The 12,660-nt window shown below is 53.8% G+C and overlaps 1 protein-coding gene across 2 annotated transcripts in view; it reads left to right on the forward strand.

Annotated features, from left to right (window-relative positions):
- The window catches only part of MAP1A (microtubule associated protein 1A), a 19,117-nt gene extending 7,445 nt beyond the window's left edge, over positions 1 to 11,672 (forward strand). The window contains exons 3-8 of one of the 2 annotated variants that reach the window (XM_069105903.1): positions 813 to 895; positions 1,163 to 1,303; positions 1,538 to 8,769; positions 8,866 to 9,386; positions 9,563 to 9,783; positions 9,991 to 11,672. In XM_069105903.1, the coding sequence (XP_068962004.1) occupies positions 813 to 895; positions 1,163 to 1,303; positions 1,538 to 8,769; positions 8,866 to 9,386; positions 9,563 to 9,783; positions 9,991 to 10,146 (8,354 nt within the window). In that variant the 3' untranslated portion in view covers positions 10,147 to 11,672. Of the gene's footprint in view, positions 1 to 812; positions 896 to 1,162; positions 1,304 to 1,537; positions 9,387 to 9,562; positions 9,784 to 9,990 lie in introns of both variants that reach the window. The other variant, XM_069105902.1, reaches the window with a different exon arrangement.
- The last annotated feature ends 988 nt before the right edge of the window (positions 11,673 to 12,660 follow it).

Raw genomic sequence — 12,660 nt, forward strand, 5'->3', positions numbered from 1 at the left:
CCCAGTAGACAAAGTGCTTGGGTGGGAGGGTAGAGGGGGAGGACTGGGAATATGCCTGGGTAACTAAAGGAGAGAGCAGATAGCCAGTTTGGAGGGGGTGAGCTAGAGGAGAGGTAGGGTAGCAGTCCCTGAAAAAGCTAAAAATGATTAAAAATAATAATAATAATAATAATAGCTAGCATTTATATAACACCTGCTATGTGCCAGACACTGTGTTGAACAGTTTTCTTGGTTTTATTATCTGTAAAATGGGGATGATAAAAGTACCTGCCTCCTAAGGTTGTTGTGAGAATCAAATGAGATAAGAATTGTAAAACCCTTAGCACAGGGCCTGGCACATATGGGGCACTATGCAAATCTTAGGTTGCTTGTTTTTTCTTTTTGTTTTTAATGTGTGTCAAACATATTAAGCACTTTACAAATATCATCTCACTTAATCCTCACGACAATGCTGGAAGACAGATGCTGTTATTATCCATAATTTACAGCTGAAGAAACTGAGTCAGTATTTGGTAAATGTCTGAAGCTGGATTTTAACTCACATCTTTCTGACTTCACTCCCAGTACTCTATCCATTACACCACCTTTCTGCTTCTTGGAGAGGAAGGGACGGCTATGGGGGTCCGATGTACTGGACTCTGGATCTTTTCCTCCCCAAATTCTCATGTTCCCTAGTATCCCACTCCTTCCTGCCTCCATCATGCTTCCATCTAGTCAGCTATTTATCTTTTCATTTAATCAATCCTATATCACCTCTTCCCACCTTATTCTGCCCCATTCCATTTTAAAAAACGCTTCTCTCTCTATCGCAGGCCAGCGGACCCTTTGTCATCAAAGTGAGACCCTCGACACAGTCATCCTGGTAAACCCCAATGCAGGGAGCATCAGCTCTGAGGTGAGGCAGCAGCCCAGTGCTTTTTGTTCTGAATGCTGAGATACTGTTTCCCCCCACTCTCCATTACATGGCTAAGAGTCGCCACACTTGACTCCTGGTTCTCCTTTCCTACCATATCTGGCTCCTCTTTTCAGAGGTACCATACCAATCCTAGACACAATCCAAAGTATATGTGCATAAAGGGCACTAGGGCATCACCCTACAGGACTGAATAAGGTGAAGAGAAAAGTACAGTTGTCTTTTTGTCCATTTCTTACCTCTTTCTAGATTTACTCCCTCCTTAGCAGCCCATCAGCTCACAAGCTGCTGATCTTGAGTGGACAGAGTTCAGAGCCTGGTGGGGACCTCATCCTACAGAGTGGCACCTACTCCTACCAGAATTTTGCCCAGGTCCTTCACAATCCTGAGGTGAGCTTCATTTTGGAGTTTTGGGTAAGGGAACCTATAAGCAGGTAATCACTAGGGGCCTGGGGACTGAGAAGGAAGGAGGGCCATGGAACACATTGAAAAGTTCTTATGTTAGAGCCCTCAGCATTGGGAAGGATGGGGGTGGGGACCCTGGTCAGAAGTAGAACCCAATAACCAGTGAGAGGTAGGATCAGCTCCAGTGACCTTGACTGAGTTTTTATTTCATTCCTTTAGGTTGCACAACTACTCAGCAACAGAGACCCCAGTGTTCAGGCCTCCCTCACTGTGTCGTGCTTGGGTGAGGGTGACTGGAGCCGCCTGGGCCAATACAGCTCCCAGGAAACCTTGCACCTGCGGCTAAACCCAGAACCCACATTGCCCACCATGGATGGTGTGGCTGAGTTCGCAGAATATGTCTCTGAGACTGTGGATGTGCCATCTCCGTTTGACCTGCTGGAGCCCCCCACTTCTGGAGGTTTCCTCAAGCTTTCCAAGCCCTGTTGCTACATCTTCCCTGGTGGACGAGGGGATTCTGCTCTCTTTGCTGTCAATGGTTTCAATATCCTAGTGGATGGTGGCTCCGACCGGAAGTCCTGCTTCTGGAAGCTGGTGAGGCACCTGGATCGAATCGACTCGGTCCTGCTCACTCACATAGGTGCAGATAACCTGCCTGGCATCAACGGGCTGCTGCAGCGCAAGGTGGCGGAGCAGGAAGAGGAGCAGTCCCAAGGCTCCAGCAGCTACAGCGACTGGGTCAAGAATCTCATCTCCCCCGAGCTCGGGGTGGTCTTCTTCAATGTTCCCGACAAGCTGCGCCTGCCCGATGCTGCCCGAAAAGCCAAGCGGAGCATCGAGGAGGCCTGCCTCACCCTGCAGCACCTGAACCGCTTGGGCATCCAGGCAGAGCCACTGTACCGGGTGGTCAGCAACACCATCGAGCCCCTGACCCTCTTCCACAAAATGGGTGTGGGCCGGCTGGACATGTACGTCCTCAATCCTGTCAAGGACAGCAAGGAAATGCAATTCCTCATGCAAAAGTGGGCAGGCAACAGCAAGGCCAAGACTGGTATCATGCTGGCCAATGGGAAAGAGGGTGAGATTTCGGTGCCCTACCTCACTTCCATCACTGCCCTGGTAGTCTGGCTACCAGCCAGTCCCACAGAGAAGATTGTCCGGGTGCTTTTCCCCGGGAATGCCCCCCAGAACAAGATCCTAGAGGGGCTGGAGAAGCTTCGTCACTTAGATTTCCTCCGCTATCCTGTGGCCACACAGAAAGACCTGGCCTCTGGGTCTGTACCAGCTAACCTGAAGCCTAGTAAGATCAAACAACGGGCTGACAGCAGAGAGAGTCTCAAAGCATCTGCCAAGCCCGCTGTGGGTAAGCTGGCCAAAAGGGAGGAGGTACCCGAAGAAGGGGCAAAGGAGGCCCGGTCGGAGCTGGCCAAGGAGCTAACCAAGAGCGAAAAGAGGGCAAAGGAACCCCCAGAGAAACCTCCAGAGAAGGCAGCCAAGACTGAGAGGGTCCGAACTGAGTCCAGTGAAGCGCTGAAGGCTGAGAAGAGGAAGCTGATCAAAGATAAGACTGGGAAGAAACACCTGAAGGAGAAAGTGTCAAAACTGGAAGAGAAAAAGGACAAGGAGAAGAAAGAGATAAAAAAGGAGAGAAAGGAGATAAAGAAAGAAGAAGGGAAGAAGGAAGAGAAAAAGGATGCTAAGAAGGAGGATAAGAAGAAAGATACTAAGCCAGAACCCAAGAAATTTTCTAAGCCAGACCTGAAACCCTTTACTCCTGAGGTACGAAAAACACTGTACAAAGCTAAAGTCCCAGGCAGGGTCAAGACAGAAAAGAGTCGGGCAGTCCGTGAGAAGGAGGTCTCCCTTGAACCCCGAACTCCTCCAGCCCAGAAGGAGGTGACACCACGGCCGGTAGTCACTGCACCAAGAGAACTGGTCTTATCCTCACCAGAAGACCTTACCCGGGACTTCGAGGAGATGAAGCGTGAAGAGACGGTTTTGCTTGAACAAAAGGACAGCAACCTGGAGGTGAGACCCCAGCCTCCTGAAACTAAGGAAGAAGGGCTCCCCAGCACAGCCCGTCTGGATGCTGGGCCTTCTGGCCCAGGCCTGGATCAAGATGAGGCTGTGAAAGGAGAGAAAGAGGTTGCCCCAGAAACTCCTGAAGGACCCATTTGCAAGGTCGGGAGTCCTGGTTCTGGGCCCCAGAAAGAGGAGGGTGAAGATGCTGGGGAGGTCCAGGATGGGAAGCAAAGGGAAACTGAGAGGTTTCTAGAAGGCACAGAGGCCAGAGAGGAGAGCGAACCAGAGACAAAGGAGGATGTGATTGAAAAAGCTGAGCTGGAAGAGATGGAAGAAGTACATCCATCAGATGGAGAGGAGGAAGAAGAGGAAGAGGAGACGAAGGCTGAGGGTATCTACCAAAAGCACCACATGCAGGAATCACTGAAGGTCACCTCACAGGGCAGGGAGGCCCTTGGGGGTCAGGAACTGGGGCCACAGGGTAAGGCCCCTGAGAAGGAGACATCATCATTCCTCAGCAGCCTAGCTACTCCTGCAGGAGCCGCAGAGCATGTCTCATATATACAGGATGAAACCATCCCTGGGTACTCAGAAACAGAGCAGACCATCTCAGATGAAGAGATTCATGATGAGCCTGAGGAGCGCCCCGCCCCACCCAGGTTTCCTCCAGGTACCTATGACCTCTCAGTGCCTGAGGCTCCCAGCTCCTTTGAGACTAGCCAGCCCATTGACAGTACTGTACCTTCTACCCCTGCCAAGGGCTATGGGCCCCCAGAGACAGAACTCCTCACTTACCCTCCTAACATGGTGGCTGCCCCCTTGGCTGAAGAAGAACATGTGTCCTCAGCCACCTCCATCACTGAGTGTGACAAGCTGTCTTCCTTTGCCACGTCAGTGGCTGAAGACCAGTCAGTAGCCTCACTCACGGCTCCCCAGACTGAAGAGACAGGCAAGAGTTCCTTGCTGCTGGACACAGTGACTAGCATCCCTTCTTCTCGCACTGAAGCTACTCAGGGCCTGGACTACGTACCATCTGCTGGTACCATCTCTCCTACCTCCTCCCTGGAGGAAGACAAAGGCTTCAAGTCTCCACCCTGTGAGGATTTCCCAGTGCCCAGTGAGACTGAGAGGAAGGGAGAGGTCCCAGGAAGAGGCCTGCCTGGAGAAAGAGCTGCAGAAGAGGAGGAAGAGGAGACTACCAATGTGGAGCGATCACAGAAACTGCAGGATCATTATGGGGCCCCACTCTTTGACACTCCTGGATCTGCTCTCCACTCAGGGGAACCAATCCTTGGGGAACCAGAGGAGCGCTGCTTCAGTCCTGATGATAGCACAGTCAAGATGGCATCACCACCCCCATCAGGCCCACCCAGTGCTGCCCACACACCATTCCACCAGTCTCCAGTGGAGGATAAGTCTGAGCCTCAGGACTTTGATGAAGCAGTTTCCTGGGGAGATGCTGGACGTACACCAGGAGTTGGCAAGGAGGACAGCTCTAAGGAAAAGCTCAAATCAGAAACAGTGGAAAAAGAACCAGAAAGGGAGAAGGAGCACACCGCAGTACTCAAGAGTCCTCTCACTCAAGAAACAGCTGTGAGCAGAATCCCAGAGATGCCAGAACTGGACAAGGCTGGCGTCTTAGAGACTATGGAGGCTCCAGGTAGCCCAGCCTTGATTCCTAGTGCAGAGATCCCTCCTAAAGATCTGGGGGCTTCACTCCAAGAGGCGGACAGGATCCAAAGAGATGAGCCACCCCAGGTTTCTAGCAGAATCCCCTCACCATTAGATGAGTCCCTCTCAATACCCAAGGCAGTCTCCCCAAACTCTGCCAGCAAAGGACCTGCTTCACGGCCTCCCCAAGGCTTAGCAGAACATGATCTACCTAAGCATCACTGGCCAGAAGTCTCCCCTGAGGATACCAGGTCACTCTCTCTCTCAGAAGAGAGTCCTAGCAAGGAGACCTCTCTAGATATCTCCTCCAAGCAACTGTCACCAGACAGTCTAGGTCCTCTCCAGTTTGGGGATCTAAGCCAAGAAAAGGAGGAGAGAGTGCCTCAAGCCCTGGCTGAGCACTCCACTCATCACCTGGTCCCTGCATCTGACCATCCAGCCACAGGGCTTACTCTCATGGAAACATCCCCAACACACACTGCTCAGACCCACGTCACGGAAGACAGCCCTATCAGAGAGACCTCTGCCAGTCACTCCCCTCACACTGAGGTACTGACAGACTTGAAGCTTTTGCCTGGAATGACCCCAGGCCCTGGGCAGGACAATCTGATCCTGGATAGCTCTCTCACTAAAGGTCCTAAGCCCCCTCAGAGCCCAGCTGTGAAAGACAAAGTCCCAGCATGGGAGGGTGAGGCCCTAGGGAAAGACAAAGAGGTCCTGGAGCGGAAGAGAAAATCCCCAGAACCAAAGGATGGGGCTCTGGACCAGTATGAGACCTTTGAAGAGGACACATTATTGGAGGAAAAGGGTGAGACTCTGGCAGAAAAGAGCAGGGATCTGGAGAAGGGCAGATCCCCAGAAGAGGACAAGACGAGCAGGGAACTGGAGGAGTATAAGGCCCAGGAGAAGGACAAAGCCCAAACAGAGGCCCTGAAAGAGGAGGACAGAGTCCAAGAAGGGGAGGGAAGAGCCGTGGAAGGGAGCAGGAACTTAGAGCAAAAGATCCCAATGGGGGAGGACAGAGCCCCAAGAGAAAAGGACGAGGTCCTAGAAGACAAAGCCCTAAAGCAGGGGGATAAATCACCAGACAAGGCCCCAGCGCAGGTAAAAACACAGGAAGAAAACAGGGTCCTAGCAGAAAAAGACAAGGCCCTGGAGCAGAAAGAGACTTCGGAGGACAAAACCCTAGAGAAGACCAAGGCCTCCATCTGGGAATATAAGTCCCAAGAACAGGAAGAGAAATGCTGGAGGGAACGGGAAGACATGAGCAGAGAGTGGCAGAGCACGGCCCCAACCAGGGAGGCTCCAGCTAGGGAACAAAAAGAGACTGCTCCAAAGTGGGAAGACAGGGCCCATGAGGAAGACAGGTACTGGCAAGAACCAGAGGACAGGGCCGCAGAAGAGGAGACATACTGGAGGGAACTGAGTTGTGAGAGGAAGGTCTGGTTCCCACATGAACTGGACAGGGCCCCAGGCCAAGGGGCCCGGCCCCGGTACAGTGAGGAACGGGAGAGCACCTTCCTAGATGAGGGGCCGGATGAAGACCAAGAGGTGCTTCCTCTGGATCACACACCCAGGAGCCCCTGGATTCCAGATTATAAGAATTACCAGGAGGCGTCACCACAGGGGGAACTGGAGATGGAGCGCTGGCTCTCAGAGTCCCCTACTGGACTTCCACCAAAGGAGGAGAGGGTAACACGTTCCCCCTTTGAGATCATTTCCCCTCCAGCTTCCCCACCTGAGCTGGCTGGACAAATGGGTTGCTCGGTTCTAGAGCATGCTGCTGCTGCTTCAGTCCTAGGCCAAGAGACCCCCACCCCAGAACCCAAACCCATGCCCAGCACACATAAGGAACCGACCCCACCGTCATGGCTGGCTGAGATCCCCCCATGGGTCCCCAAAGACAGGCCAGTCCCCCCAGCACCTCTTTCCCCTGCTCCAGTGCCCCCCACGCCTGCCCCAGAGCCACTCCCTCCTGCCCCTTTCACTTGGGGTATGGCTGAGTATGATAGTGTGGTGGCTGCAGTGCAGGAGGGAGCAGCTGAGCTGGAAGGAGGGCCATATTCACCCCTAGGAAAAGACTACCTAAAAACCGAAGGAGAGGGAGAGAGTGGCAAGGAGAATGGGGCTTCCGACAAAGGCCTTCAGAGCTCAGAGGCTTCTGAGGCTCGGGAGCGCTCTGAGGCCAAGGAGCCGGAACCATCAGAGCCAGAGCAGAGGGAGCCCACCCCATACCCCGAGGAGAGGAGCTTTCAGTATGCAGACATCTACGAGCAGGTGCTGCTATCTGGCTTCAGCTCTGCTTGTCCAACCAGGGAGCCCCCACTCGGTGCAGTGGGGGACTGGCCTCCCCGAATCTCAGCCAAGGAAGAGGCAGCTGGCCGGCACACCTCTGCAGAAAAGGAGCTGTCATCTCCAGTCTCCCCTAAGGACATAGCCTTCCACTACGCAGCATTTCCTGGACAGGGGACGCTGAGGCAGGAGATTGAGCAAGAGCAGGGTCTGGAGCCCAGTCCCATCCCTCCAGCTGTGCCTCCCCGTGCTGCTGCTCCAAGCAAAGCCCTTAGTGCCCTTCCTGATGGAAACATCCTGAGCTGCAGACCAGAAGGGGTAACCCTATCCCCAAAGGAAACAAGTAGGGGGCAGGCAGAATGTTGGGATGAACACACCAGTGACTCTGAGCTGGAGAAAGGGGCTCGAGAGCCATCAGAGAAGGAAGCCCGGCCCTTAAGTCCCCCATCCCCTTCCCCTGCTGAACCTTCTGTCCCCAAGGCTGGCTCTGAGGTGCCTACTAGTATTTCCTCTGGCTCACCCCCTGCCCCAGCTCGGCCTAGCCTGGACTTTCCTGCCTCAGCCTTTGGTTTCTCCTCCTTGCAGCCATCTGCCCCACAGCTGCCCTCCCCAGCTGAGCCTCGATCTGCACCCTGTGGCTCCCTTGCCTTCTCTGGGGACCGTGCACTGGCTCTGGCCCCAGGACCCCCAACAAGGGCACGGCATGATGAGTACCTGGAGGTGACCAAGGCCCCTAGTCTAGACTCCTCACTACCCCACCTTCCATCTCCCACCTCTCCTGGGGCTCCTCTCCTGTCCAATTTGCCCCGGCCTGCTTCACCAGCTCTTTCAGAGGGCTCCTCATCTGAGGCTACCACTCCCGTCATCACCAGTGTGGCTGAGGGTTTCCCTCTAAGCTTGGCAGCTGGGGAGATGGAAACAGGAGCAGAACCAGGAGGCAGAAGCCTCTGGGACCTAACTGCACTGAGCCCAGCCCCTCCAGCTACACTGAGCCCTGGCCCTGCCCCTGCCCCTGCCACCAGCCTGCCTGACATAGATGATGGTACCCTACCCTGCCGCCTGGAGTGCTCTGGAGTAGTCGCCAAGGCACTGGGATCCTGCTCAAGCCCATCCAGGGATTGTGCAGCTAATGGCCCTACTGAGGCCAGCCCCAGTCCCCCAGGGCTCCCCACAGCCAAAGAAGCTGAAGAGAAGGCTGAGCTTCACCCAGACTGGGAATGTGGAGGCTGGCCCGAAGGAGCAGAGAAATGCACCCGGCCGGCCACACTGTTATCTCCAGAGCGGCCCTTGTGTCCAGGAGGAGCCACGAGGAGCCGGCCCAACAGTGCCTCCCCTGGGCCAGAATCTGGGCCTCAGGGATGTGCTGCCGAGTCTTGGCCCAGCTGTGGAGAACTGTCCCCATCTTTTCTCAACCCTTCCCTGCCCAGGTCCATCGATGACAGCGATCTGTCCACAGAAGAGGCACGGTTAGTTGGGCGAGGGGGACGACGCAGGGTGGGGGGGCCAGGAGGTGCTGGGGGACCAGGCCCTGTGGCTGATGAGACACCTCCCACTTCTGCTAGTGACTCGGGCTCCTCACAGTCAGACTCAGATGTCCCCCCAGAGACTGAGGAGTGTCCCTCCATCACAGCCGAGGCAGCACTGGACTCAGACGAAGATGGTGACTTCCTACCTGTGGACAAAGCTGGGGGAGTCAGCGGGGCACACCACCCCCGCCCTGTCCATGACCCACCCCCAGCTCCCCAACCTGACCCCCGCCCACCCCCTCCACGCCCTGACGTGTGCATGGCTGACCCTGAGGGTCTAAGCACAGACACAGGACGGGCAGAACGGCTTCGGGAAAAGGAGAAGGAGAAGGGGCGGAGTGGGCGGAGGGCCCTAGGCAGGGCCAAGCCAGCCTCCCCTGCCAGGCGTCTGGATCTTCGGGGCAAACGCTCTCCCACTCCTGGGAAGGGCCCTATCGAACGCACTTCCCGAGTCCCACCTCGGCCCCGTGCTACTGCAGGCCAGGCACCACCTGAAGAAAAGGATGGACACAACATTCTGACCAAGGGACTGGTCAATGGACTCAAGACTGGTTCAAGTAAGTAGCAAAAACAAAAGGAAGAGAGTTTGATCTAAGATAAGACATAGGAAGTTGCTGCCTGCAAGAAGGTGGTGGTATAGCAGACATGAAGTTAGTAGGAAGAAGGGAGAGGGGGGGTCTTGCTTTTGCTCCCCTCATTATAACCAAGAATTCTGACATTTCTTTATCTATAGCTGCCATGGGCCAGAAGGGTAGCTCTGGCCCTCCAGTGTATGTGGACCTTGCTTACATCCCTAATCACTGCAGTGGCAAAACTGCTGACCTTGACTTCTTCCGCCGAGTGCGGGCAGCGTATTACGTGGTCAGTGGGAATGACCCCGCCAATGGAGAACCAAGCAGGGCCGTCCTGGATGCACTGCTGGAGGGCAAGGCACAGTGGGGAGAGAATCTACAGGTGAGTTGTGACCAACTCTGTCCAGAGCAGATAGAACATGACCTGAATGTTTCTGGGGACCTTTGGGGCGGGGGGGGGGAACCCACTGGATTTGGGAGGATACAAAGATTTTCCCCATCCTTTCATCCATATCCGTTTTTAGAAATTCTATCATGCTCTAACTTCTCCTTGGCATATGTTTCTCCTCCCAACCCTATCCCCATTCAGGTAACTTTGATCCCTACCCATGACACAGAAGTGACCCGTGAATGGTATCAGCAGACACATGAGCAGCAGCAACAGCTGAATGTCCTTGTCCTGGCCAGCAGCAGCACTGTGGTCATGCAGGATGAGTCCTTCCCGGCCTGCAAGATCGAGTTCTGAAGGGACCACTTTCCCCTCCCTTTCATACCCCTTTCCCCAGCTTTCCCAGAGAATGGCTGAGACTGAGTCCTTTGGGAGTGGGGGGCTATGGAGGCTGAATGGGGCAAGATGCTTGGGTTCTGGGGGCTGTGTTGAGTGGGAGGCATCATTCCTCCCTCCCGCCCTCCCCATATACAATGCCTCCTTCCCCGTTAGCCACAGGCCTGAGAGAGGTCTCAGAACCAAAGGATTTCCCCAGAACCAAAGGGAGCAGGAGGTGGGGTAGGCACAAAATGGGGACAGGGGAAGGTCGTTTGCTGCCTGGGGACCTTGGAATAATTCACTTTCTTCTAGTACTGTCAAGGGCTGGAGTATAGGGGTGGGAATAAGCACAGGACCCAGGGTTCTTATGGAGAGCTCTGTCTTCTAACATGGAGGAAGATCACTCCCCACTCCTGGGGGACTTCCCTATCTCAAAAGTATTTATTTTGCATCCCAGGATTTCCAATTATGATTTATTGTATGACCTGGGACATGATACTGTCAATTAAATGCCCAGAGCTACAACCCTGTCTCCCACGCCCTCACATCCTCCAATTCTGGCAGGAGTTGGGGGTGTTTTGCTGCTACTCTGTCCCCAGGATTCCTTCACATCTGAATGTCTCAATCCAAAACTTGAAGCTCTTTTGACCAATGGGCCAAACTGGGGAAGAGGGGAGGTTCTACTTCCCCCTGTCAGCTTCTGCCCCTCATTGGCAGGCAGCAAAGGCAGGGATCTTGCCTCCAATCCCATTCATATGTCAAGGGGCTAATGCCCAGGCCAGGCCTATTGGGCAGCACAGGGGATGAGGGAGGAACCAGACCAGCCCAATCCCAGAGCTTTTCCAAGCCCCCGGACTCCATGGCATATACCCTCCCATGCTACTGCCCAAACCTTTCCTGCTTGGCTTCTATGCATGTGGCCATCTACGCTGGCCTGGTGTGTAATGGGTGAAAATATGCCACTGCCTGAACCCTAACATTTGACACCCCAACATTGTGCAATACCCCCAACATTTCCAATACCCTACTGCCATCCTGTAGCTGGGATGGGGATACCTACTTCCTCCCTAGCCAAGAGTTCTCAGAAATTAGAGCTGGGAGGTGGAAGCCATAGCAGAGGAAGAGTGGGATGGGTGAGGTAGGGAGTACAGGGGAGGAGGTGGAGCTAAACTACAGCTCATCCCCGCAGGATCTGAATAGGCTGAACATGGCACCTTAGAAAAAGGGACTCTCCCCCCGACCAAAAGTTCATGTGTAGCCCCGCCAGTCTGCTGCCAGATTGTGAGGCCCAGACCCTGACACAGTTGGTTGAATGGGCTCAGCTCCTATCCTGAAGGGAAGAAACCAAAATCAGTTCTTTTCCTTGCTCCCTCCCTTTGCTGCTCTGCTCTTCATTCCTGCCCAACCTTCCTTCCCCTGGCCCCCCACACATTCATCTCCCCACTGTTGTAGAGGAGCCACCTCGAACATGAACAATAAACCACCTTTGTGGCAGTCGCACCTGGGCTGGCCAGGCTCTTGCTGACTTCATATATCGCTTGGTCCACGGACCCTCGTTTCTCCTCCCACTGCTGCCCCTTCTCCCAAGGGGACTTGGATCTCGCATGATTCACCCTAGCTTCAAAGGAGAGCGACCAGAAGCTTCCAAAAGACTGTGTATGTGTTAGGGGAGGGTCGGGATATCCCTGAGCCCCACTGTGCTCGTTTCTGAGAAGAGGTGGAAAAGCTTAAGCACAGAAAACCAGAGTTTATGGGGGGGAAAAAGTCAGTGATAATTTAGGGAGGATTCCTAAGAAAGGGATTTAGAGTCCAGGAAGCAGGGACTGATGGTTAATAATGAACTAGGATTACAGACTAATTGTAGGGCCCTTCATTGTCTATGGGGACCCAGAATCTCCTAGGGTTCAGAAACCACCATGAAAATTCATGCTTACAGAGCAGACTATGGTAAAGTGGGGAGCTAGGTTGGGTCCACAGTAAAGCTATGACTGTAAGGTCCTGGTATAAGTGGTCAGGTTGCAAGGGGTGGGGAAGAGAGAAGCTGCAACTATTGGGACTCTCACTATCGTGGGAATAGTATCTACACTTAGATTGAAGGAGGTAGCAAAAAGGGCATAGCCTCTCTCCAAAATGCACCTGTAAGACTCAACCAAATTCAGAGATGGTGATCAAGAGTAAGGTGACTCCACAAATCTAGTAAGAAACTGTGTAAGAAACCCAGGTTCTAGTGACTCAGATAGCTACATCCTCCTTCTCTGACCCCCATCCCACTGGTGAAACTCATCAAGGCTTCCCCAGGTCAGCCGGTTCACAGAGAGACCCTAGAATAGCTGGCCTCTATTTGCTTTCGACTATATTCCTATTCAACTGCATTAGCTATCAACAACACTGAATCTTATACCAGTTATCACTCACCTAGCTACACATGGTATCCTGCGCACACTTAGACCATCACAGCACTAAAGTCATTATTCCATATTTATTGAGCACTCA

Source organism: Petaurus breviceps, unplaced genomic scaffold, assembly GCF_028583685.1.
Source record: "Petaurus breviceps papuanus isolate PSGF00001 unplaced genomic scaffold, PetGlider_PUasm1.0 77, whole genome shotgun sequence".
Taxonomy (NCBI): domain Eukaryota; kingdom Metazoa; phylum Chordata; class Mammalia; order Diprotodontia; family Petauridae; genus Petaurus; species Petaurus breviceps.